The 27,457-nt window shown below is 40.8% G+C and overlaps 2 protein-coding genes across 8 annotated transcripts in view; both read left to right on the top strand.

The window, feature by feature from the left end:
• The window catches only part of LMTK2 (lemur tyrosine kinase 2), an 84,183-nt gene extending 68,671 nt beyond the window's left edge, over positions 1 to 15,512 (top strand). For all 3 annotated transcript variants that reach the window (XM_075899511.1, XM_075899512.1, XM_025178561.2), the window contains exons 9-14: positions 1,248 to 1,369; positions 3,287 to 3,436; positions 3,779 to 6,770; positions 8,349 to 8,484; positions 9,795 to 10,043; positions 11,286 to 15,512. In XM_075899511.1, coding sequence (XP_075755626.1) covers positions 1,248 to 1,369; positions 3,287 to 3,436; positions 3,779 to 6,770; positions 8,349 to 8,484; positions 9,795 to 10,043; positions 11,286 to 11,314 — 3,678 coding nt within the window. In that variant the 3' untranslated portion in view covers positions 11,315 to 15,512. The remainder of the gene's footprint in view (positions 1 to 1,247; positions 1,370 to 3,286; positions 3,437 to 3,778; positions 6,771 to 8,348; positions 8,485 to 9,794; positions 10,044 to 11,285) is intronic.
• Positions 15,513 to 21,515: 6,003 nt separating this feature from the next.
• On the top strand, positions 21,516 to 27,457 carry BHLHA15 (basic helix-loop-helix family member a15). 5 transcript variants are annotated; one of them, XM_075899515.1, is made up of 3 exons: positions 21,516 to 21,720; positions 22,723 to 22,897; positions 25,995 to 27,457. In XM_075899515.1, the coding sequence occupies exon 3, from the start codon at positions 26,048 to 26,050 to the stop codon at positions 26,573 to 26,575; it is 528 nt and encodes a 175-aa protein (XP_075755630.1). In that variant the 5' UTR covers positions 21,516 to 21,720; positions 22,723 to 22,897; positions 25,995 to 26,047; the 3' UTR covers positions 26,576 to 27,457. The 5 variants fall into 5 exon arrangements, with proteins under 5 accessions (XP_075755630.1, XP_075755629.1, XP_075755628.1 ...); XM_075899514.1 differs by having other exon boundaries at positions 22,723 to 22,847; XM_075899513.1 differs by lacking the exon at positions 22,723 to 22,897.

Raw genomic sequence — 27,457 nt, forward strand, 5'->3', positions numbered from 1 at the left:
TGCCCTTGTGACGGGTCTGCTGGGACCCACACTGCGTCCGGCAAGGGGGGGTTGCTGGGGAACGGCGTGGCGAACGGCGAACCATCCACCGCTTTGCAGGGAGGTGGGGAAAGCCCTGCACAGCTGCTGGTGACAGGCCAGCTGGGGAAACCCAGCTGCCGGCCTGCAAGTGGGAGCAGAGGAGAGGGGGAGTCAGTGGGGAACGGCACAGCGAGCGGTGAACCCTCAACCGTTTTGTAGGGAGGCGGGGGAAGCCCCATGCAGCTGCCGGCAACGGTCCAGCTGGGGAAATCATGTTAATCCGGGGACGGTCGTGCAATTCAAAAAATGTTCCCTAAAAAAAATTGTGCTATTGTGAAAATGTGTTAAGTGGGCACATGTTAAATGAGGAATTACTGTACTCCACAAACTGAATAAAGGAGGGCAGTGTCAACTGTAATCCCATTTTCTTTCTTAGCCAATCTTCGAAGTATTTTAGCTGCTGAACTATTTCTAAATATTTTTAATATACTGAGAATGGTTTTCAGTACAAAATGCTTGAACTTTGATAAACACTCACAGAAGATATTCTTGTTCAATAGGCACCTCTATGCTCTACAGAGAATTAAGGTAACTTTTTATGGCAGAAGGATGCTGAGACCATTTATTCTCTGTGTAATCATTCATAGAAGCATTTAAGGTGTTTCAGAGAACATGCAAATGCCCTTCTGCTGAAGGGGAAAAAAAATACAGGTTGCACCTCTGAAAACCAGCACTCTCGGATCCAGCAACATCCAGTAGGACCATGGATGCATCTGGACCAAAGAGCCTGGGAGTCTAATGTCTGGAGGGTCAGCCAGGGGCAATAGGGTCAGCAACCCAGTCATGGTGCAGGGATGAGGACACAGCCTGGTGGCAAGCAGGGCTGGTAAGGGAGCGGGTAGTAGTTGGGCAAACAGTCCAGCCAGGGTGGGGAGAGGGGTGGAAGTGGAGGCAAGGTGCATGCTGGAGCAATAGCCTGCCAGCTGCAGGCAGTAAACTGGTATAGTGAATTCTCTTCTTCAGGACTCAAGGGTGCCAGAATGGGAAGGTCCAACCTGTATCTGAAAGAAAGAACCTAATAGTGAGTGAAAATTAAGATAAATGGGAGATTAACTAAAAAACAAACCTTGGAGCATCTCTAAAGCATTGGTCTCTTCCAATCCTATGATTCTATTATTTTAACCTTAGATTCACTCTTATTTTGGTTTTCTTTTTGTCATACCTAGGAGGATTATGTTGAGACAGAGGAGAAGAAGTTTGTTCCTCTTCGATGGATTGCACCTGAGCTAGTAACAAGCTTTCAGGATAGATTGTTAACAGCAGAGCCAACCAAGTATAGTAACATATGGTATGTAGTAAACTTAAACAGTTGAAAGAATTGGAGTTCATACATTTTTCACTATAAAATATACAATTATTAATCAATGTATTTTCATTGTAAAGAATGCACCAAAATGGACTGTTGGCTTGATGTGCTAGATTTAATATTCTGCTGTCTTTGTTTTGAAGGAATTTTTCAGATTAATTTCTATTATTGACTTGAAATTACACTTAACACTCTAAATTTACTGTTAAGCAGTTATAACTTCAAAATAAAATTATGGAAATATGTTTAACAGACTAGGTTTTTACATTCAGTTGTAAAAGAAATAATTGCTTGTGTACAAGGCAAACATTTGCCAGCAGTTAATAAGTGGAACAACAAATGATTTGGTCACTAAGGTAATTGTCATAGATAATGTAGAAAGTTTTGATACTTATGGCCAACATGTTAGGTAACAGGGTAACGTTACCTTGGCACAATACACTACAGTAGAGCTTTAACGTTTGTGTTCCACAATATACCATTCATTTAAAAGAACTGAAGTTAAATAGATTCACTTGCTCCCATTTACACTGGTTGTTGCCATTGATTGGTCTGCAAAGAATCTAAGCTGTGGGTAAAATTTTCAAAATCACCCAAGTTGTTTAATTTCTTTCTATGACATTTAGACTTTTAAATTACTTTGAAAAGGGGATTTTGGCCCACGAGTCAAGACATTACCTGAAATCCTAATTTTTATTGAACCTAGACAGTAGAATAAATTTCATTGAATACTACAAGTTGAACCGCTCTAGTCCGGCACTCTGGTCTGACAACATCTGTGGTGTGGCATGATTTTAGTTAACTGAATGCCCACTTATGACGGGCGTTACCAAGTCACATAAAATTTGTTTACAGCCACCAGTACTGGCTCTGTGTTCTGTGCTGTTGTTTAGCTCTAATTTATCCCTAAATGTCTTCTTAAAGCCCAGTAAGCAGTGAAAGCGTTTGTTGATAATGCTGCTACACAATATTGACCTCCCATGTTTTGGAAAATTCTCTGGTTTGGAGTTGGTTAGGTCCCAAAGATGCCAGACTAGAGAAGTTCAACCTGTAGAATAATTTGATTTCCTTTTTATTGCATTAACCAGAAAGCAGGTGGCCTAGGACAGTAGTGACTTAAAGCCTCAGTTTGTAATATCTGTTTACCTTACATACCAGATCCTCAGATAAGCCATTGTGCTACTATGAGTTCATGCAGTTAAACTTTATGCATTCCAAACGAAACTCTAGTTGCTTTTCTGTGCACTATATAGGTTAGATCAGGTATTTTTTAGATAAACATCAAATCTTAATATTACCTACTTAGGATTTCAGTGTTTCTGGGTTTTGTTTCTTTTATAAAGATGGGGATGAAGGCAGGTTAGCTAGCGTGACAGTTCCTCATATTGTAATGGATAAAATGCTCTGCATAGACCTTTTAGATAGATGAGGGTTAAGGAATCACTATATTTATTTGCTTTTGCCTTAACCCATTTTGACTTCTTTTGCAACACTTATTTTTATGCAGCTGAGCAAGAAATGCTGCCTTTTCCACTTGAAACCAACTTGTTTAATGCAACTCAGTGGCATCAGCTGATCTTTTCACCATCATGGGAATTAATAAAAAATCATTGTTACAGTGACACTCCTCCTCATGTTGCATAGACATTTTAATTTGTGATGAGCAGGCTGAATTGGAGCTGTCCTATACACATGCCTATTTTACGCTTCTTGAGTAGAGGATGGTTTGCTAAAAGCTAGCATCTGTAAAGTTATCTAGATGCTCTATGCATCAGATAAAACAAAACCTCTCTTGATTTTAATCTTTTATGGGAATCTAGCACAAGAGGGCCCACTATATAGTACTTTAATACAAATAATAAAAAAATGTTTAATAGAAAACTCATGTCTCTCTTTCAGGTCACTGGGTGTAACATTGTGGGAGCTCTTTGACAATGCTGCTCAGCCTTATTCACGCTTTTCTGACAAAGAAGTTCTAACCCAAGTCATAAAAGAGAAACTTGTTAAACTTTCTAAGCCACATCTGGAACAGCCATATTCTGATAGATGGTAATTTTCTTTTTAGACTATTTAAAAAGCAACTCTGAATTGTTAGAGGTTTCTCAAATGCTGTAATTTTTATACTATCAAATAAGTCAAAAGAGCTGCATATTTGTATATTTCTGGAAAAGTGATTTTTAGAGATGTTTGTATATTTCTGGAAAAGGAATTGCAACAGATAAGGAAAATATTTTTTGCAAAATACATGAATACAAAAGGAAACCTCTTGAGTTTAATTGCTTGATGTAAAGTAACCAACTGAAGTGTAGCCTGTCCATGCAGTGAATTGAAGGGGAATACAATTATTTTTATATATGGTAACTGCTGAAAATATCCTTTTCTTCATCACAGGTATGAAATTCTACAGTTCTGCTGGCTACCTCCAGATAAAAGACCAACAGCAGAGGAAGTACACAAACTTTTAACATATCTCCGCATGCAAAGCCAAAGAGATTCTGAGATAGATTTTGAACAGCAGTGGAATGCTCTTAAGCCAAATATGTCCAATAGAGAATCAAATAATTCTGCATTTCCAATCTTAGATCATTTCACAGGAGATCGCCTTGGCCGTGAAATGGAAGAAGTACTCACTGTAACTGAAACAAGTCAAGGACTCAGCTTTGAATATGTCTGGGAGGAAGCTAAGCACGATCATTTTGATGAATGTGGTCAGATGAATGCTGATGAAGCAATGACATACACAAACATTTTCTTTCCAGTTGAGGTTTTTGAAAGGCCACTTTCAGAACAACAGTCTGGAACAAAGGAGGAAAGTGGTCAAGAAGCATCACTTAATATACCTGGGGTACTTCCCGTTTTTGATGCTCACAAGCGATCTCTTGGAAGTGATTACTATATCCAGTTAGAGGAAAAAGGTGTGGGCAATAGCATGAATTTTGATAATCAGTCAGCTGTGCTCACAACAGAAGTTGATCATCAAGAAGTTGTACAGGAGAAAAAATCTCTTTTCATAGTTCCCAGGGATTTTAATGCTGAAGAATCCAGCACAGATGAGGAATTTTTCCACTATAACAGAGATCCTAAAGATGAGGCTTTACATGTTACTAATGGTCCTGAAAGCCCTTTCCAGAATATATTCAGAGATATTGACAGAGCAGAGGAATTGACAAATAACCGAAATATATTTGACTTAACTGAACTAAATGATATTCATGTTGAATTTATGCCAACAGCTTTAAGTTCAAGTTTAGAGGTATCAAAAGCAATCATTTATCCTGATAAGGACAGTCCTAATCATGTTTCTGAAAATGAGGCTGGTTCCTTATATGAAAATATTAGAGAATCTGATTTTAGCCTGCTATCTGCAGAAGAACTCTCCAATAACTTTCTGTTTCTTCAAGAGAAGAATTTATTAAAGGGACTAGTGACTAACAAAGATACCAATGATGACATCAGACCAAAATCAGAAAAAATGGATTTTAAAAATTTATCAGAAACATCAGATAGGATCTCTCTTGACATTGAGCTAAAACTGGATAAAAATACACCAGACTTTTCTTTATTGCATGATAATTTAAAAGCTGAGAGCAAAGATCACATTTTCTATGTACCTGCAGATGAAGATGCGAATTTTCTGCTTCAGTCTCTTGCAGAAATGCAGGTGCCCTCTTCTTCACCCATAATAGATGAGAAGTCACAGGATAAACATCAGAACCTCCCCATAATAAAAGGCAGTGATACATTTTTATTTGAAGGAGTGGATAAAAATTCATCCTACAGTATTAATGATGGTCTCTGTCAAGGAAAGGAGCAAGGCACTGAAGATGCCCCCATTGAAATCCTGTCTAGTACTGCCAAAAGTTTTGGAAACTTGGGTGTCACACTTGAAACTAAAGAGTCTGCAGAACAGATAAAAGATGAAATACTTGTTAATTATGGTATTACTTTGGATAGAAACCTTGGTATAGAGAGAGGAAATACTAGTAAGGAACCTATGAACTGTGATTTGCAGAACATGTCTTCTGTATTAGATGGGGGTTTACTGGAGAACAATAAGGAAACTTCATATAATCTTAAATATAGTGATGCTCCTAAACAAGTGACTTTAATATCTGACATTTCATCAAACTGTGCAAGTCAAGATCATCTGTTGGAAGACAGCTCATCATCTCTTTCACAGACTGTGGAGCATTCCATAAAAACACCAGACTCTGTGGATTCATTAGATGTGAATGAGGTATTAGAGTCCTTAGAGGCTCAGAGTCCCCAGAAACTTTTGCCACCTGATAAACCTGCTGATAGTGGCTATGAAACTGAAAATCTGGAGTCTCCAGAATGGTCTTCCCATCTTTCTGTTGATGCATCTAACGTAGATCCTGCACTACGTGTTGATGGTGATAGGAGTGCGGGTGATTTGTCAGCCAATCCAGTAGTCATTGTTTCTGCAGAAACAGCTTGCTCAGATTCAGTAAATAGCAATAATAACTTTGAAATAACCACAACAAATTTTGCTAATAGAAATCAGAACTCTTATAGAGACTCTGCTTATTTTTCTGATAATGATTCTGAGTTTGACAAAAAAACAGAAGAGATTGTAAACAAATCAGCAGAATCCACAGTACTATCAGTAGATACTTGTAGTACATCTTCTAGCACAGAAAAGAATAAAGCTGAAGATTATTATTGTTTTGAAGATATACAATCAAAGCATAATCAAATAGAGGATTACCAGGACCCGGGTAATGTAGGCTCACAATTAGAATTATATGATAAATTGGGGAGAGAGCAGACAGATGTAAAGATGCAGGTGTCTCCTGACAATTGGACTAAAGAAAATCTGATATTTGCAGTGAATTTGGAACAAAACAATGGGGGTGAAATTAAACTACATGAGGAATTTCGCAGAAATGTTTCTTGTGTTGGCACTAATACTTCAGAATTTCTTCCATGCAGAGACTTAAAGTCTACTCATAACATACACAATCCTTCAGTTTCAACTGATGTTGAAAAACCCTTGTGCCACATTGAAGGACCTAAACTGAAAGAGCCAGATATTGAAGGAAAATACCTTGGTAAACTTAATGTTTCTGGAATGCTAGATTCATCAGAGGACGGAGATGATGCAGATGAAGAAGATGAAAACAGTGATGATTCTGAGGATGATATGAGAACTTTCCATATGTGTAGTCTTAGCTCAGACAGTGAAGATGAAACTGTACATCAAGTGCCTGTGATTGTTTCTGATAAAGATGATGGAAAGCATCTGAGAAGCCTGCTGAAACTTCCGAAGTCTCTTAAACATGATCGGCCCTCTGAGTATTGGAAAAGCGAGAAAAAGGCAGTAACATTCTTTGATGATGTCACAGTCTATCTGTTTGATCAGGTATTTTGACCTCTTAATTACTAAGCATTGATTCCAGAAATTAGATATTTTTATTTTTAAAAAGAAAATTATCAAAATTGTAAAGCCCCAATTGAAGAAGATATACTGGCAAACTTTGTTGTTGTTAAATCTTTACAAAATTAGCCATTCATCTAATTAACAAACCTTTTATGCATATTCAGCAAGGACCTTTTGAGATTCTTTCCCAAATTCAGTGCAGTGATGCAAATTAGTATTTATAAAGTGAATGTAGTTTGCTTTACATAGTGTATGAGAGCTTGACCAATCACACCTGTGCTGGACAGAAGAATATGGTCTTCCAAGACTTTCATTTTGACACCTTTTACAAGCACTTTATTAATCTGGCCTGTTTTTTAATGTATATAACAAATATTTTTACAGGTCAGGACTGTTCTTACACTGATTGTAGAAATATTGCCATTTTTATATTTAACTAGTTTTAGTATCCGAATTCTAGTGAATTTCCAATTCAAGTATCTTCATTATAAATATACTATTTCAGATTAGCTATTTAATGCATTTCATTCATCCAGAATGGTAATAGATGTGTATGTGATAAGGCTAAATTAAATTGTTACATTTGGTCACAGTAGAGTAGCTCAGTATTTGAACTTCAGTATTTTCTTCTTTTTCTTAATCTGATACATGTGATTCTTCAAGTTAGTCCAATACAAACACAATATAAATGTTTGACCTACTTAATAAAATCCAAGGTTACGTTTGTTTCCTTATTCACTTTATACAATAACACACTCTTGTTTTTTTTAAACCTTATGGCCACACAGACTAGCATGGTAATTTAAAATGAATAGAGAGCTTTGAAAATCTTGCAGGAGAAGACATGGATAAAAAATATTAAAAGGGTTATTGCATATCGGAGTAGAAAATAGAGGTGACTCTCTTGCTCTGTGGCCTCTGTCATTAAAAGAAATAGCAGTTCTTTTGTTGGAGGAAAAAACACCTGCTATCTTGGAATTATATCTCTCCCAATATTTGGTTTTGTATTGCTCATTTTCACTAACTGATTACATACTAGTAGCTTTTTCATATACCTTGCCTACTAAATTTCCCTCATCCAGAAGTATTAAAGGATAGAATTGGAATAATGGTGGATGAAACTGAAAGATAGATTTTGAAAATGAAAAATAGTTAACTAAATAGTTTCATGCAGAGAAGACAACAAATGGTCAGTCTCAAAATCTTACGCTTCAGTGCTATATCTTTTTTCTAAGGACTCTGTAAGTAGAGGACAGCAGGTGGGAGAGACAGTTTAAAAATTCACACTTCCTTCAAACATTGTCGTGTTCATCAGTGCAACTTGAATGAAATACCATGCATTGTAATCCATAGCAAATACATATATAGAATATGAATTGAAGTTTGGCTATGATCTTGGTTGAAGAGAGGCTATGTAGTCTAGTTGGGCTTGAGAAATACCTACCTGGTTTGGAAGCCCTGGCATCTGTATCTGTTTGTATATATAACGAATGTACAATAATGGAATTGAACTAAGTTTTGTTGTGTATGGGGTGGGGTTTTTTTGGGGGGTTGTCTTAGGAAACACCAACCAAAGAGCTGGGAAACCGTGCAGCAGAATCAAACAACCAAGGCTCTGCTAACACGCCTGTCCTATCTTCAGGTCTGAGTTACATGAACAGAATTACAAATTCAGAAAGTTCTACTGATGAAGAAGGTACTTCTGGTTAACAAAACAGTGTATTTTAAATAAAACCTGGTTTTTTTTATGGAATATAATACATCTTCATAAAGATGCCATACAACACTGCCTTCGGTGCCTTGATTGTATAAGATACTCTTTATCAGGGCTCAGACATTTACTCCCAATACATATTAGAGTCTGGAAAACTTTACTGGCCCTACAGAATATTCCCATTCCTGGTGACCTAATGCAACTGCTTAAAACCATAAATATCTAATTTATTAACTTTCCCACTATTATTTCCTTGTGCATTTGTAAAACTTCTTCATACTTACTTAAAAATTTGTTTCCACAGTGGCTCTTCTGGTGAAGCCAGAGAAGCTGTTTGAAGGGAGTTCCTACTGTCATATCAGAGGAGCTTCAATGGCCTTAATGAATCAAGAAGAAAATATAAAGCTTTAAGTAATATTTTCTCTTAATTTCACTCTGCCATTGTAGCTCCTGCTAGCCATGGAAACCATGTCTTTATGATGATAGCATGGGAGTTCGTAGCTTCTTAAGCTTCACTAGGAGAGAGATCCACAGGGGAGGGATCCCATGAGGATTACTACTTGTGTTTCCCTCCCTCTGGGGCATCTGGTACTGGCCACTGTTGGCAGGACAGGATACTGGACTAGATGGACTGTTGGTCTGACCTACTATAGTCGTTCTTGTGTGGCAATATTAAAATACTTAAATTTTGGAAACATCTGAATATGTCCAAAAATGTATCATAGGGAACATAACTTAATCAATGTATTTAAAATAACTAACTGTATTAAATAATTATTTAAAAATCAGAATTCCTACATTGCATCCCCCATCTGTTTAATTTTTCACAATAATATTGGCATATATCTCAAAGCTGTTAGTTAGCAAATTAATGCTTTGTTACTTTGAAAGCTGGACTTCACTAGCTGCTCTCAAATAACAAGCAATATTTTCCAATAGCAATTCTCAGTAACAACCACTACATCAAACTGGAGTTGACATGATAGAAAGAAAAATGTGGTGGTAAAGAATGTTAGGGTATTTAAGGCCCCTGACCTGTGACTCATACATTCTACCACCAGAAGTTTCTAGCTTTCAGATTTCTTTCAACATTAATTTGTAGTCCCAATGATTCCCTAAGATACACAACTTGTTTAAGTATATTTCATCTGCTGATTAGCATTTGCTTTTATAGAGTTGGACTGTGATACACCTAGTAGTATTCTTCAGATCAATACAGTTTTTCACTTATTCCTTTATACTTACTGCCTTAAATTACATACAGCCTGATCAATTCTGATTGTTTATTCTAGGTGGAGCTTTTGAATGGGATGATGATTTCTCTTCTCCAGAACCCTCTTTTATAGCTAAGTCAGCAAATAATCTCATTAGTTCTAAGCCACCTCTTCACAATTCTAAGTACTTTTCACCCCCTCCACCATCCCGGAGTCTTGAACAAAACTGGTCACATTCATCACCTTATTCCAGGTTCTCTATTACTCCGGCAAACATTGCAAGTTTTTCTCTCACACATCTTACAGATTCAGATATTGAGCAGGGAGGTAAGTAAATTTAGGTTTCCTTCAAGTAAACAGTGTATATTATGCTGACTTTTGTAATATTTTGGCTTTTAAATAAAGCCTGTTCTCAATAACTTGTTAAAGTTTTATATTAACATACAGTGCAGAGATATAAACAATACAAATAATGTCAGTGAAAGAAATATTGGTGATGAGGCCTATATTTGTTTACCGTATTGATAAATCCAAGTAACTTTTCCTTTGATAATATCTTAAATGGTTTTCATATTTAAACAAGCCATTTATTAATAGCTTCCATACTGGGGTAAAAACATTTAACATCAAAATAATTTTGTTTTTGTTAATGTTTTCCAGAAAACCTGTGCACAAGTACTGCCAAAGTTTTGGGTTAGCTCCCAAAGTACTGTACTAAATTTATTCCTTCTAGGAAAAACAATAAGATTTCTACCTTGGTGACCACTCTGTGGAGCTTTGGAAGAAACCATGTTCCCCCATAAAGAGCAAAAACTTAAAGCTTCTAAAGTTTCTGAGAATCTTCCTACAATGGCCCCATCACAGGCCATAATTTGATTTTTGTTTTTGTTTCACTAGTTAAGGACTTTTAGAGCTGAATTAGTAGTCTGAATTTGTTTTACTATCTAGTTGCTTGTAGGAAGTATGTCCCTGATATTCTGCTAAGGTTTGTGGGTTCTTTAAAGTTTGAGGGTTTAGCAATAGGCCCGTGTACGGTAATGTTTAGGTACTGATGTCTTTACTGAATTATTTCCTTTATATTCTTGCCTCTATTAAAGTGCTCCTCTGTACATTTAAGTAATAAAATGCCTCAGGAAAAAAATGATAGAATAAAAATAGGGATAGACTTGAAAATAATTTAAAGTATCATTATAAATATAATTTACCAAGAGATTAAAAATAAATAGGATTAGACTTTGAAGTTCTCTGGCTCTTGTTTTTTATAAAAATGTTAGTTTTATTTGCATTGCTGCTTAATAACTTCTTGATAAGAGATGTTGTTTTAGAGGTCTTATATCACTTTCTCAGGTGACCTAAATAGTGACATAGAACTGTATGATAAGCAGATGTCCTTCTGTCTGTGGGTTCCATATGTTCAACATTAGGGTAGCCGAAACCAGAATGTTACATTCTAGGAAAAGTGTAGCAAAGACTTAAGGGAAGACTTACACAGTAAATTCTTAATATATTTTTAAATAATAAAGAAAATTTGCAAGTATCTTACCTTTGTCTTCTGACTTTCCCTAATAGGTAGTAGTGAAGATGGAGAAAAAGATTAGTATGAGTTAGTTTTTTCTCACTGGAATTACATATGTGGTACATACCGCATTCTTGACTAACGTTTGATAAACTCAAAAACCTATGTGGATCTGCTGGAGTAAAATACAGGTAATCAAGAAATTTGAAGACTTAAAATAAACACTGAAAAGCAATGATAAATCAGGATATTAATTTGAATGTGTATTTAACTTTGTAATGTATTGTTTTTAAATCAATGCAATTTGCTTTTCATTGAATCTGCCGCTCTTTTTCAAGTACTTGAAATATTCAGATAATTATTTGTAACAAACATGTAAAGCAGTTACACTACATTCTGGTTTATGTATGGAATTGTATCATAGTCTTTTTATATTTTTTCATGTAGTTTGTTATCTATTGGAACATAACACATGTTGTAGAATTGTGTATAATTGTTCTGTGCAACAGGTGGCTGTGTTGTTGAAACTGTATGAATGATAGTTGATCCGTAGTGAGCCATATTTATTCTGAAAGATATCACTTATTACATGTTATTTTGCTTACTGCAATTGCACTATGGATTTTTCTTCCCATATTCCCCAACATTGTACAGAATCAAAATCTTAATTTTTTCAAGGAAATTAAGACCAATTGAATTAGCCCAGTTAACCAGTTCAGTTTGTACTGTTGTAGTCTTTGCTATGCACTGCACTTGTAAAACATACATAATTTCTGAGTGTTGTGTGAGAATTCCTGGAATCCTGCATGCAGTTCCATTTAAAGTAGTAGCTGACTACAAATTATGAGAGTGCCTGTCTTTCATAGGAAATTTGGGGAGGGATGTCTGAAATATCTTTGGGATCCATTTTGGATTAAGTGAATATTTTATTTTCACTCCTGAAAGTGATTATATTGGTTTAAATTATAGTAGCATCTTCCTATGTAGTCTATTTAATGGCCTTTCTATATTCCATTAAAACTGCCTAGTTTTGGAAGGGAGGGAGGTTTTAGCCTTGAAAGTGTGCATTGAAACTGGGTATCTTGTAGAATCATTAACTTTAATAAAAATGGACCCACCAGGCCTACCTGGTTGCTCACTTGTTCATCCTGTGAATTCTGAAGTCCAAATTATTTTCTTTTGTCTATGGATTGGGCCTCCTTCCCATTCAGAAGCCTGTAGATGTTCCTATCTCAATTAATGCAAAAACAATTGAGTATTAGAATTAACAATTGAGGAATTAAGAATGCTAACAGTCTTGCTTCAAAACCAGCGGAAAATTGGCATTCATACATTGTCACCCAGGCCTATATTAAAATATAAGCAGAGCTCCCTGGTGTGGTTGAAATGTGCACTGACTCAGATGTAATATGGATAGCTTAATGAGGTGAACATAGTTTTCTCTCGGTCATAAATCCATCTAGTTTAATTAATCTTTTAAATAAGTTGTCTAACAAGTACCCTCACTGTCTTTCTAAGTACAGTTGGGCAGCAATTCTTTCATCTATGATGTGTATAATGCAGCTGCAAACATTGGGCCAGGTTGGAAAAAGCTGAGTTGTCATTTGAAGCTTTGTGGTGAATCCTTTGATCTGCAGATTAGTAGTGTGAATATTTTTTTAAACTCTTCTTTAGTACAAGGCTAGTCTTTCTGCTGAAAAGGTCTAGGTACAAAAAGCTAAGAATTGTAACCACCTGCAGCACATAGAACTGTATACTTTCACTGTTGAGCTCAGTTTGATGTTACTGTTTTATTTAATGCACAGTTTGGTTTAAAATAGGACATTGGTTTTAAGTGATAGGAATACAAAAAAATAGAATATCCATTTTTAAAAAACATTTATTTGGCCCTTGCAGCTGGAATGGCTTTCATACCCCTCAAGGAAAAGAGATCAGTTCTAGAAATAAAATGCTTTAAAGTTACCTGTGTATTACTGAGGCACTGAGTTGTCCATCTGAGGAGCTCAGGTCCAGAGGGAACCTGAGTGTCACTGGGAGAGTTGTATTTCAGTGTAACATCATGAAATTTGCTGTTGCATATGCACAGCAAAAACTTTTAATAGAATTTTACACTATTTACTGGAAGTACATATTTATTAGACTTAAATCATCTCATATGCTCTTTATACATATTAGAATATAAACTATAGGCTTTGGCACCCTAAGCAGCATTATAGCCTATTAGATCTGTAAAACAGATTTTTTTTTTAAATTCCTTAAACACACTCACCAGATAAAGTCCTCATCAGTCCTTGTATTTTTCTGTAACACTTTTATATTACCATAAATAAAAAAGCAGGGAAATTCAAAATTAAGACTGAAACTACTTGCTCCTAAAAGTGTGGAATTGTCTACCCAGTATGTGCTGGAACATGTATGGTATCACAGGGTTTCAGCCTTAAATCTGAATTTCTTGATGTTGAACTTTAATTTCTGAAGTTAAATAAAAGGTAATATAGTCTGAATGGGATGTTGAGATGTAGCTTCACTTTTGTTCCTGTTGTAACTTCAGAAATTCAGATTATGGAACAGATCTTGTGTAGCTGAGCAGTATTTAACCTTGTAGTGAACACATCAGGGTTTTCCTCAGTTGAGGAGGCATTAGTCATTTGTGACTCCCATTCTCTTTACTAAGAGAACTATGTCTTAAAACCTTAAATTATTATGAAAGTTTACTCCTGTGTCCAAAGGGACTGTTTGCTAATGACTTGCCAAAAGGACACTTTTTTCTCAAAATAGGATGTGTGTGTAGGATGCTATACAGTAATGTGCTTTTTAGCCATATTACCAAAAAAAAATCATTGTTATATCTGAATTGCCACACTTCCTTAATATCAGTGGATATTAATTTCATTAATCCAACTCTCTAAAATGTAATTCGTTTTTGGAAGTATATGTTAAATTGTATTACAAATTATTAGCAGTGTCCAAGAAGTAACCATCTACTACCAATGAATTATGCAAGGAAGGCAGATTTGAGGAGTAGCTGAAATGTAATCAAGTTGAGGTGATTTGACGAAGGGGCCAAATGTTAAATTCTGTAAACTCTTGCACTAATAACCCAAGAGATTTCAATTTTAGAAATACTTGCAGCTGTTTTTTTAATGGTTTATGATGAGGGTTGATTCCATTTTAGTTTCTTCTGTGTTAGAAGATCTTGATAATTTATTTAGATGTTAAAAGGCATTAGCTTAATTTGGCTACTTAAATATCTTACAAAAAATCCCATTTACAGCCTAAAATGGAAGCTGATAAAGTGATTTTAAAATGATTCGATGATTAAGTTTCACTCGGTCGTGCAGTGAGAGGCCAGTAAAGCGCGAAATCTGGTTTTTGTTTTGTTTTAAATTTGAAACACCTGTTCCTTCCCTAGTCCCTCATCTTTAGCAATATGTTGTACATGTCAACTGCCATTTCCATGGAAATGGACAGGTTAAACACTTTTTTTCATATTCTTGGTGATGCACTAATGAAAGCCATTAAGCCTCTTTCTTTTATCAGTATTTTAAGTAGTATGTTAATATTTAGTATTGAATCGTTTTTCATGAGGGGCTGATTGGTAGGGAAATACTTGTGTTTTTATCTTTTAAGCACTACGCTAAAGTTTCAGTGGTAAGTCAGATGTTAGTGACATGGCTATTTGGTGGATTTAGTGAAAGGTGGAATCAAAGTATATTAGCCTTATAAGAAATAGCCTTAAAATAAGAATGGAGTGTACAAAAATACATCAGCTTTAAGTCATACAAAAATATCCTTAAATATTAATAAGTTTTGGTTCTCAAGTCTTTGATATGAAAAAATCTAGAGTAAAAGAGCATATAAATATATTGAAAATAAGTATTTGTGATACCAGCAGCCTGTTTTTCAGATAAACTTGAATGACTTAAAATTATTAGTTGTTTATGAAATTGTTTGAACTTGCACAGTCGTAGCTGTAACTTAATGATAAATGGTACTGATGTGTATATACAATGTTTAATTCTATTTGTAAATGAGGAGCAATGTAACAAAATCATAGATATGAGGTTTTCCTATTGTAATTTAATACAGGTATGAGGTTTTTGGCAATACATCATAGTTAATGAAATTTCAGGTCAATTCATCTTGCAATTGTGTACATTTTTAAATTGTAATATTTCTACTGTATATGGATTATCATGCATAGTGTGATTCAATAAATTGCTTGTAATTTAAAAACACTATTTAATATTCAAAAATAAAATACGGTTATATATTTATAACCTTTGTGTCTGTGTTCATTTATTTTTTGCTCAATTAATTTCTGGGATGTGTTGGGCTCTTTGTTTCAGTGAAATCATGAGACTACCTGGAGTGAAATTAATGTGCTCATAAGAAAGGAACTAGGCAGCATCTATTCTACCCTAGGAGCCCCTTCGACCTACACAGCACAACGAAGTCTGTTAAGAGATTTAAAATACATCCTCTATCTCTTCTGCTATTATGTGTTTCTATCATTGGAATATCACATTACATAACACATAACCTCTACGGGGAAGTACTGTTGAAAGTACAGCATAGATTTAATGTGTGGTAATGTCTTTCAAGTGACAATGTGGTGAAATGTGTTTAGCTTCTTGAAATCATCACAGTCGGTTTTGCAATAATTATGTGAGATTTAATAGAGACTACACATGAATGTGTATGTCTGTATATAAACAAAACAAATCCTGCTATTGTCATATAATATATTCCTGCTCTGTAGCATAAGAATGCCTCAGTAGAACTGACATACTTACTGTCTTGTGAAGAGGTTGCTTCTTCTCTCTTTACAAGACAATTAATTGGGCAAGTCGCATTGGTATACACCTCTGAGCACTTGTTTTCTTGGTTTAGGTGGTGATGATGGAAAACCACTTATTTTTTCCCCCATTTTAAAAGAAGCGCTCAAAAATGCTTGTTATAAGGCAATTCCTTATGCCTGGGCCTTCTAAAGTTGTTGTTACCATCACCACCAAAATTACATATAATAAGAAGAAAGGTGGGTCCTTGTGTAGATGCTTAGAAGTCACAAGACTTAGACTCTATTTCCAGCTTCTCTGCAAACTTCTTGTGTGCCTTTGGAGCAAGTAAAAAAGAGCCTACACTTCTAAGAATGACCTCTGATTTTTCAGTGCTTTCCATTTTAGGTGCTCAACTTAGGGGCACTTACTACAGTAAAACTCCAATTGTCCGGGATCCAGTTGTCCGGCACTCCCAATAGTCCGGCATCAACTGGAACCCAGAAGTGCTCCAATCAGCTGCTCTTATGGCCGGACCACTGTGAGCCGCATGCACGTTTGTGGCCCCGCACCATTCCACTCATGGTCCCCAGCACACACAGTGTCCAGCCTGCACTTGCTAGCAGCTGGCCGCTGAGCACAGGCAGCTGCCTTGGGACCCAGACATAAGGTTGAGGGAGAAGGGGGACTGGGTTACAGCAGGGAGGGGGAGGTGTTTGGCTCTGGGGCAGGGGAGGAGGATTGGGTTGGGAGTATGCCCCCTTATAGTACCTCCCGGTACTCTGGCATATCCGATAATCTGGCACCACCTAGGTCCCAAAGGTGCCAGATTATTGGAAGTCTGCTGTACTTTCCTCGTGCTGAACACTTGCATTTCCTATTGATTGAAATTGAAGTGGTATGGTCATCAGTTCTGCAAACAAGGCCTTACGTGTCCTAAGTTAGCAATATAAAGTTAGAGGCCTCTTCTGAAAATGTGGGCCAAAAAATTCTATGCACCTCAGTTTTCCTATCTGTAAACTGAGGATAGTGGAAGCCTTTTTCGAAAGATACTTCTGAAAAAGCCTCTTTTGAAAAAGAGCGTCTAGACTACAACCAGTACTTCCGAAAAAGCACATTTTACATTATAGTGCCTTTTTTCGAAAGAGCAGTTTCAAAAAAAGGCGCTATTCCTCATAAAACGAGGTTTTCTGCGGTCGAAAATACTGCCGCATTCTTTCGATTTACTTTCGAAAGAAAGCGGCAGCAGTCTAGACACAGGAAGTTTTTTCGAAAAAGGCCACTTTTTTCAAAAAAAACCCTGTAGTCTAGACACCCTCAATGTTTGCAAAGCATTTTGATTTCCATGTGTCATGATAAGCACAAAATATTTTGTTTGCAACTCTTCACACTTTGCTATAGTAGAAGAATGTTAAAAACAGGAAAGAAACCATGCAAGTAACTTGTGAAAACATTGAACAGATGTATAGATTTATTTTAATACAGATGACATAATTAGCTACTAACATGTAGGGATGTAAAAATCCTGTTTAATTGGCTAACAGGTTAAACATATCGCTACTAACAAGAAATCCATTATAACATTTGCACTTAAAAAATGCAACTGATACAGAATTTCAGTGTGGATAAATTGGGCATAAATTTATAACAAAACTTCAGAATTTGTAACACATTTAGTAAACAGCAACATAGATTGTGTTGAGGGTTAGATATTCTGTGCTACTAATGCTATTGTGTTCCAGTCTTAATTTAGGAAGTGACAAAACTACCACAAAGTGCACAATAAATAAGACACAATTCTGTTTTCACAGTCCTTTTTCATGGTCATGATCTTATAATGTATTTAAAGCAGGTTTTTTTTTAAACTTTTAAAGTCTTCCCTTCAAACAATAACCAACTTTTGTTATACTATACAATGGAATATATTAGTTTTTTGGTATGTGCCTTTAAGGTATGTAACTGCAGGTTTTTCCCAAATTAAATTTCCTTCAATGCATTTTAACAATCATATTTCAACTTAAACCACAATAGGAACTTTAAGTAGGCTGAAATTTTCCATATCTCTTAAAGGCCCCATGGTACTTTTATGACTTGTATCTCATGGTCCCAATCACAATTGTGTCTGATCACCTCACAATCTTATGCATTGATAACTAAATCACCACTGTGAAATGAGGAAGTGCTATTAACCACATTTTATAAATGTAAATTGTAGCACAGGGAGACTTGCCCACTTTCAATTTGTAGTGGAACAGAAAATTGAACCCACTTCTGTGCAGTCCCAGTAGTGCTCTAGCAACCCGTTCTAGGGCTGCGTATATGACCATTTTTGATATTTGACGATATTTGCGTGGTCAAATATTTTAAAGCAGCAACTTAATAGAACAGTAAAAGCAAAAAGACTTTATGGTCTCAGCCTTAAATTTTTATGCCTAATTCTACAAAAACAAATTAACTGAGTTACTCTAATTCAGAAAAATGCAAAACAAATTATCCTTAAAGATGGAATAGCACCATGATGCAATCAAAAAGATAGGCCATCGCCTACATCAGGAACTTCTTACTGGAACACTGGACAGTATTTAATAGTAGTTAATAGGTCAATTAAGATTGTTAGACTGGTCAACTGATCAGCTTGCCAAGCTTGTTCCTCTCTACTGCCAAGTGGTCATGAACTCATTGTCTCTGCTCTGTGTGAAAGGCTCTGTCAGCACAGTGCCAGCCACAATTGTGTTGTAGCATTGTTTCAGCACTGATTTTGAGGTAAGAGTTTCTGCCTATTTAAATCACCAGATCCACTTGCAGCACTTGATATTGAACTGAAAGTCTCCCAGAATACTGACCCATCCAAAAGCAGCTCAGTCTGTGACACCAGATGGAATTGCAGCAGTCTTTTAATAACAATAAAAAACCTCTGAAATTTTGGAGCATTGAGTTTGCAAGCTGATGCTGTCCTCTGGTGAATTGACACACAACGTATGCTGAAAGAGAGCCTGGTGCCACGTCATTGGTAGCACCATTCCTGGTGTCTTCTCATGTAGATTAACTGTTTGAACAAATTCCCCCAATGTATTGGACATATTGGCTTTATTTCAGCCTTGTGCGCACACATGCTCCCTGATAGATGCCCTTAGCAGATTGTTTATGGCTATATGCTTGCCCACTACTCAGGCTATAATTTGTGTCAGGCTATTTTTACCAATAGCTGCTCATCTTCATAAAGAGATTACCAAAATCTTGGTTTCCCGCTCCTCTGGGTGAGTGCATATTTGTGTATAAATGTAAGACTCTTTCAGAGATGAAGAGTGTGGTTTGAGTTCACTTTCTCTTTTACAAAGAGGATCTGGTTCATTAGCTTCCCTCAAAGACTAGTTGGAATAGGCTTGATCTGAGGTTCATTCAGAAGGACAGGTTCTTTGAATGTCAACACTGACTATGGCAATCACTCAATTCCTTCCTTAGATAATATCCTGCACTGACACTGTAGTCCAGGGCTACTCAACACGTGGCCCTTTTGCGGCCCGTGGTGCGGTTTGGGTTTGGGTTTACATGGGGCTCAACATTCAGCCTGTGGGTGGGATCCTTTGAACATGGCCTCCACTGGGAACTTGCTCCACAACAGTGAGGCCTCCCGGTGGGGTGAACATTGAAAGACGCAAGTGGATGGGCTGGCTGGAAAAGAAGGGTACAGGGCATCAGCGTGCAGGGAGGAGGTGCGAGGAGTGCCAGGGCATTGGGAAGTGCTCTGTATTCATACCTGTCAGTGTGAAAGAAGCTATTTGCATATATATTTACATGTATATGCAACCACACTTAAGTTACAGCCCTCCGCATGTGCTGTGAGTATTATTGTGGCCCTCAGGGCTTCCAAAGTTGAGTAGCTATAGTCCTTTGAATGCAGCCCTCCAGTGCAGGCTTATAAGCAGGAATTTCTGTGGGTGAGGTGAGCTGTGGGAGGGGCTGATGGTGGTCCTGCCTTGGCAGTGCATTCCAGCCCTACCTCTGCCCCTGCTTCTGGGGGAGAGGAAATCAGCCCCAACCTTCCTCTGGCCGGCTGGAGCACAGGTATGGGAGGCTGGGGCAACCTACTGCTCTTGCCTTCCCTTGGCTGGCCGGAGCATGGGGGAGAAGGAGGCTGGGGCAACCTCACGCTTACTTGGAGGACTGAGGGGTGCCTTTTGCACACACACACCCTCGTGCAGGCCTTGCTCTGCTGCTGTCTTGTGTGAGTTGGGTGCTGACAGTTGCAACAGCTCTACTGCAGTAAGAAAGCACTAAATATTGTCCGGACAGCCTCCCCCTACCCTTTCTCACTGTATTAAGGGATTTAACCTCTCCTCAATCCCAATTCTCTGCCTATGCCTTCTTGGCATGGCTTCAAGGAGTGCCATTAGCTTGTTTTGCAGAGCAAAGGGTCATTTTTTACATTGTTAAATGCTGGACCACATTCTTGGTGTTGGACAAGAGCTTGCAGCAGCTCAAACCAGAGAGAAGACAGTAAGGGTGATGCTAACCCTTGTTTTGTGCTTAACTCTACAAAAAATAGTTATAAGGGAGTTGTCAGAGCTCATTTGTGAAAGGCTTGGTTCCTTGTCTCAGTTTACACCATACACATCATTCTGGCCTCTGTGCCAATATGCCACATTTTAGGCTAGCTTAGTGATGCCTGTGGATTTTAGAACAGGTTTGAAAATTCGGTTTTAAACAGAAAATATCTTGCATAGTTAGCCCTGGAATAGCTATTGCTAAATGTGGTGGACAGCTGGTGGACAATTTCTGTTAAAATAATTACTGTGTGGCAATGTCTCATTCTCCCAATGTGACTACTCTTCTTACCAGGGCGTCATACTAGAAATAGTAGAAATGAACCTTGTATCCCTCTGTGCAAAAAACAAATCCCAGACATTCATGCTCTCTCCTCTTCGTTATTTCATTCCTCTTTTCTGGAACCCATCTGCTTCTGTCCTAAGATTGAAGTGCAAGGTGCATTTGACGGTGCCCTTCATTAAAAAACAAATACAGAAACAACCCCTCATGGTAGGACAGATGCAAGGAGTTAAAAAACCCCTCATATAATCTGCTCCTGAAGGTGAGAATCAACTACATCCATAAATGCTTATCTCGTTGCTTAATGCACTTTTGGGAGGGGGGCCCTACGGAAAATCCCCTGTTCCCAGTTGTAGCTAATCTTTCGGCCGGATCCTGGCCGCTGTTGCGCTGCCTTATATCTGGCGCTGGGGGATAAGGAGTCTTTGTACGAAGTGAATTGCAAAAAAAACCCCACCCTAGCCTCGGCGAGGCGCTGTCTGGGGCCAGGCTCTTTGCCCCTCTTGGCTGGTTCTTAGAGCCCAACGCAAAGCAGATGGAAAATTGGCCGGGTGTCAGCGCTGGGCTTGTGGGGGGAGCGAATCTCACGCTTAAACTGCGCCGCACAATGCGGCTTCTGTGCGCAGCCCGCGCCGTAAGCGCCCGCGGTGCCCCCCCCCCGTGGAAACAATCACAAGCCGCGGGGCTCGACGCGCCCTGGTCTGAGCCCCGCTGCCAGCCTCCCACGGTGCCCCCCGCCCCCGGCGATTTGCATAGAAGCTCCAGCTGCGCCAGGCTCCGCCCCCGCCTGGCCCCGGCACTAAAGCGACGTGTCCCGCTCACACGCGCCCCAGCCACCTGCCTGGCCGCCAGCGGCCCCGCTCCGCTGCCACGCGGCTGCCAGGTACGCGGGCCGCGCGGCGGGCTAGGGACGGGACCCCGCTGCCGGCCTCTCCCACCCCGCTGATCCCGCCGCCCGCCCCTGGGGCTTGCACCGCGCGCGCCCCCTGGGACTTTGCCTTCGTCCTCTCTCTGCCCGCTTGCTCCCTCGCTAGCCTTGGCGCCCCCTCCCCACGCGCAAGTAGCAAGATGGTCCCTTGGGACAGCTGCTCACCCTCGCTGAGTCTGTCCAGTCACACTAAAGGGGGGGGGGGGGTTGGGAGGGCACAAGATTGGTCTGGAGCTTGTGGCTGTACTTGCAAGCAACAGTCTCCCCCATTTAAAACCTTCTCTCCCTGCCCTGTTCCCCTGCCCCCAAGCCACTTCACAGTACCCTGCCTTCCCCTGCTGCCCTGGGGCTACTGGTTCTACCTTGCTCCCTGCTCTCCTTAATGGGCCAAATCTCTCTGCTCCCCAGGGCTGCCCCCCCTTTCCCCTGCTGGCTGCCACCACTGGCCCTGGAGGGTAGAGGTCTGTGAAGGAGCAGCTGGTGGCTTTCCCAGGGGCAGTGCTTTCAGGAGGCATTTGGCTGCTCTCCGTGGTGCCTACTCTCACCCGTCCATCCTGTTTCCCTTCTGCCCTCTCCCCTGCAATGAGAGAAGTTTCACCCACGGTTTCTCCTGGCCTGACTTTGGCTATTTGCTTCCTCAGTATCGGGCCTGTTCCTCCAGGCCTGTGGGGTTGGGGGGGGAGGAAGGAGAGGAAAGGAGGTGGGCAATGGGCCGGCTACCCTGGCCGGGAGATTCTAAAGGGCTCCCGGCTGCCACGGTGACTCTTCAAATTGCTGCTGGAGTGTCGTGTGGTGGGTTCTGGGTGGTTCTACTGAGTCCAGACTCCACTGAGGACTGGCTGCCTCTGGCTTTGCCCCTCTTCCCAAAACTCCACCCCTCCCAGGAGCACAGCGCTGCCCCCCCCCCAGCCTTGCCCAGGGGGCCAGCATGACTGTCTGTTCCCCTGTATGTCCCAGCTCTTTTCCTCAGCCCCCGGCCCGGGACTCTGTCACGGTGTGGGGCTGATGGTGAAACCTGAGATGCAATCTTGCTTGGCAGCCTTGGGCTTGGAGGCCCCCCCCTAACCCAACTACTTTGTGAGGTGAGCATAGGCAGGCCCTCTGTTGGGAACCTTGAGTCTCCTGTCATGAGGTAAGAACCCAAAGAATGGCCAGGGTGGGGGGCACAGTGCAGCTGGAACACTGTGAAGGCAGAGAAAGGAAGCAGCTGAGCATGCTCCTGGGTAGTAGCCGTGAGGCTGGTTTTCCCTGCATCCTCAGTGTTACATCAACTGCAAGTGGTGGTGGTGCAGTGCGGTGGTGCACTCTTACTGGCCTCGCAGGAGGGGGCATGAGGCTCTGGGGCTAGGATGCCCTGAAGGTAGCAAGGTGGGGTGGGTTCTGGAGTGGGCTAGGGGCTAAAGCATTCCCCTGGGGAGTGCAGGGTGGTGGGTTCAAGTCACGTCCCTGCCTTTGCCCATCCTGGGAGTAGCCAGATAGCAAACACAGGCTAAGGGTGGGTGGGTTCTGGAGTGGGCTAGGGGATACAGCATTTGCCTGCGGTCAGTGCATCATCACAACTATTTTCTAAGCCTGGCACTAAGGGGAGTAAATGGACCCCCCCCCATTAATACCAAACATCAGCACAGAATGGAGGGGGGGGCATGCTGCATCATGACTGTCTTTTTGGCTTATTGATTTGGGAGGAAGGGGGCTGTCCAATGGCCCAGGAAAAACAGAATCTGTCGTGCTGCCAGTGCTGACTAGATTATTAACTTGGGAGGTGGAGAAGTTGCTATTATATGGTGTGTCCAAACTGCAGTACCCCGGCCATTAGCTGGCGAAGAAAGAGAGGCTGAACCCAGCCGTCCTCCTGGACTGCTGCTATCTGTGCAGGAGGAGGTACGGCTGCCTGCTGCTGCACCATACAGGAGTTCTCACTGTGGGTGCAGATAACAGCTTCTAACTGAAACAGTCCAAAAGAGTAAGGTGGTGTCCCTGGAAGAGAGAAGGGAAGATCCTCAGTGAGGAGGAGCAGTCTGAGCCTTCTACTAGTTGCGGACACAGCGGCGGCAGCAGGCATTTGAAAGGTGAGACTACAAGCAAATGACAAGTAGGAGGGCATTGGCTTGTGAATGAGAAATGAATAAAAATTGGAGTTAATAGCACCTAAAAGTCGTCTGGATGGTCCCAAAACAAGGTGGGGAGGCATAGGGTGGAGCTGGGAGAGGAAATGAGAGCAGCACTGTAAGGGATGGGGGGGAAGAGAAAGGAAGGCGTGCAAAGGTGTACGACAGTTTGTTGGCTTTGCAGCAGGAGCGTGTGGTTACATCCACAAACAGGGCCTCCTACTCCCACAAGTTTTCTGCCAGAGCCAGTGGGCTGGACTTGCCTTATTTGGAGCTGAATATCCAGGGGTCTCGTTCCAAACTGCTTCTGCCAGGAGCTGAGAGGAAAGGGAGTTTATAACCAAAGCCTGAACTGGCAGTCATTCTCCTCTCGTGCTTTCTGGTTTGCAGACACCAGCGGCCTTTTTTCATTGGTGAGATCACTAAACTGGAAATGCTGCCTCTCAGTCCAGCCTTTGAATCCCTTTCCTGTTTTCCCTCAAGGCAGCTCTTGCTTAAGGGAGCAGACTTAGCTCGCCAGTAGATGCGGAAGGCACTTTTTATGTATATTGTTCTGCCTCTAGTTGCTCGGGACAGACCAAATTCTTCTCTCATTTAAACCAGTGGTAGCCAAGAGGAGAACATGGCCAAATGTTTTTAACATCCATCTGCCTTTTAATGCCTTACACCAGGCCTGGGCAAAATACGGTCCACCAAGATGCCGGTTCCAGCCTGTGGATGCAGCGGGGGAGCCTCAGACAGGCTTCCTGCCTACACCCCATATGACCCCAAGAAAAGCAGCTGCTGTAGGGTGTCTTTTGAACAGCTGAGACCTCAGGGGAGGGGACAAAGGCTTCACACACTGTCCCCTCCAGCACAATCCCATTGGCTGGTTTCCGGCCAATGAGAGCAGCCTGTTGTCAACAGGCAGCTTGCAAAGCACCTTTCCCCCTGCCCTCAGGCTCATAGCTGTTCAAAGACCACATGGCCCCCGCAACCAGTGCAGGGGTGGAGCAAGCAGGGAGTCTTCCTGAGAAGGCTGTTGGCTGGGAGTCAAGTAGGTAAGTCTCCAGCCAGAGCCTGCCTCTGACACCCCAAACCTCTGCCCCCCCACTCCACATAACCCAAACCCTCTGCCTCCTCCTGCACCCATACCCCTTCCCAGATCCTGTACCACACCCTAGGTCACCGCTCAAACCCCTGCACTCCAGTCCCCTGCCTGAGGTCACAATTCCCTCCTGACCTAAGTCACAATCCAGACCTCTACACCCACTCCTGTACCCTAGTCCCCTGTCCCAGGTCACACTGTCTTCTTCACCCAAACTCCCTCCCAGACCCCACACCCTCTCCTGCACCCAGGTCCCTTACCACAAGCTCCCTTCTGCACCCAGCCTCCATCCCAGACCCTACACCTCTTCCGTTAATATGGAAGAGTTCAGCCCTTGACCACTTTCCAAATTCTTGGGAGTGCCTCCCCCATCAAAAATTATTGCCCACCCTGCCTTACACTGTGGTTATCAACACTATTGTCATTTTGGTTGGGCTGTGGCATATGTAAAATGGAACTGGAATGAAAGCCACCAAGATTCCTGTCCACTTAAAGTCCTGTTGCAAATATTTATTTGGCTCCAGGGTTAGCAGGCTTGTTGGCATTCGCAGAAGAGAGGCCAAAGTCTGAACCTGGAAACAATTCCCTTAACCGCGGAATATAGGTGGTGGTGGTGGTGGTGGTGGTGGTATAATTGCATCTTGATTTAGACATATTAGTGGAATTGAGGGGATGAGTGGAAGGGGAGGGAGTCTGCACTATATTTGCTCATGACATACTGGCTTTGGGTTTCAGTCTCCAACTGGCAACATTCGTTCTCTCGTGTCTGATTCAGTTTGTCTCTGTTTATGGCCTCTCCCTGCTAACGGAAGGACAGGCCATTATAGTTCTTCATGATGGGATCCTTCCAGGGCCCCTACTCAGATGGGCTGATACTCACAACCACTACAATGTATACTGATGAATAAAAGATGCAACTGGTAATTTGATGGTGTTATGCAGGCAGACACTGGTACAAAGCAAAACCGTGACTTTCCATTTGTTCAGTATGACATGTAATGACAGCTGAAGATGTTGGTGTTATGTTTTTGCAGCATGTTTGTGGGAGAACAGGCTGGGTGACATTTTTCCCATCATCCACTGAAACATGAAGACCAAAAGCAAAAGAACAAAGCACAGGCTTGCTGTTGACAAAGAAGCCTTTCTCAGGGAGACTACTGTAAGCAAAGAGGAACCGGTGAAACGTTTGCGATGTAAAGAAAGGCAAAATGGTGGAAACAGTGAGAGCCATAAGACGGATACAGTCAAAGCCAAGCATGCTTGGAAAAACAAAGACAGACACTTGAGGCGACTGGAAAGCAACGAACGGGAGAGGCAAAGAATGCACAAGCTCAATAATGCATTCCAGGCCTTGAGGGAGGTCATCCCTCATGTGAGAGCTGAGAATAAACTTTCCAAAATTGAGACTCTCACACTAGCCAAAAATTACATCAAATCACTGACTTCCACCATACTCCAAATGTCCAGTGGACACCTTCCAACTGTTGAAGTAACTGGGACAGCCAATGGCTCCAAACTGTACCAGCACTACCAACAGCAACATGGTGACGATGAACGTGATAAACAACTCAAAAAATACTCCACACAAATTCACAGCTACAGACAAGGCAGCTGAAGTTAGCCAATGGCCTCATTCTCTCATCTCCATGCATTCCTTTATCCTTCAGCACTTGGAGGGCAGGTGCCGGCTGCTTCTGCAAGTGGCGTGGAACCAGGGCAGGAAGGGATCCTGCCTTAGCCCCACTGCACTTCTGGCAGTGGTTGGGGCTCCCAGCCCCCTTCTAAATTGCCCTGGCCTCTAGGCAATTGCCCCTTTGTCCGCCCATCATTGAGTCTAACTGGTGCAGTTCTTGGGAATGTCTACAGCTACCAACATATCTAATTGACCTGAAGTATGGATAGCAGGACTCATTTCTTTAACCACAAATACGTGGATTTTTCCCCCCCTTGAATATCCTGCTACCCTGGAGAAGGAACCAATTTAATGACCATAGAAACCTGTTTTGAGTAGCTTGATTAATGTAATTGAACAGGCCTGAGTATTACCTAACAAAATAGCCTTTGCCCAGACCCTAAATGCCCGAAACTTATTGAAATAAACGGAAAGGTTCCACTTCACATCAGTGGGCGTTGGGTCATGTTCCTAAAATGGGAGTCATACACTTAAAATGCACAGTAATTCATGTGATCATTGTAGCACTATATGTATTTTAAAGTGCCTTTTAACACAAAAAATTAAGAGAGCTGGTAGATTAACTGTAAGCTCTTCTAGGCAGGAGCTTCTCTCTGGCTGAGTTTGTACAGCAGCCAGTCCAGTGGGGTTCTAGTCTCATTTGGACTCTTCGGGTGCTATTGTAATAGAAAATAGTTAACTGTTAATTCACTTCTGATCATTGCAAAAATGATGTGATTACAGAACTACTGTTTCGTATAATTGGACAATGGTAATCTGTGCATTTAAAATGAATTCTGCTAATAAAGGCTGCCTTGGCATCAG

Source organism: Pelodiscus sinensis, chromosome 16 (assembly GCF_049634645.1).
Source record: "Pelodiscus sinensis isolate JC-2024 chromosome 16, ASM4963464v1, whole genome shotgun sequence".
NCBI classification, from domain to species: domain Eukaryota; kingdom Metazoa; phylum Chordata; order Testudines; family Trionychidae; genus Pelodiscus; species Pelodiscus sinensis.

What these genes read in the sequence shown, in the direction of transcription:
- BHLHA15 (XM_075899515.1), top strand. Translation starts at nt 26,048, where the DNA reads ATGAAGACCAAAAGCAAAAGAACAAAGCACAGGCTTGCTGTTGACAAA.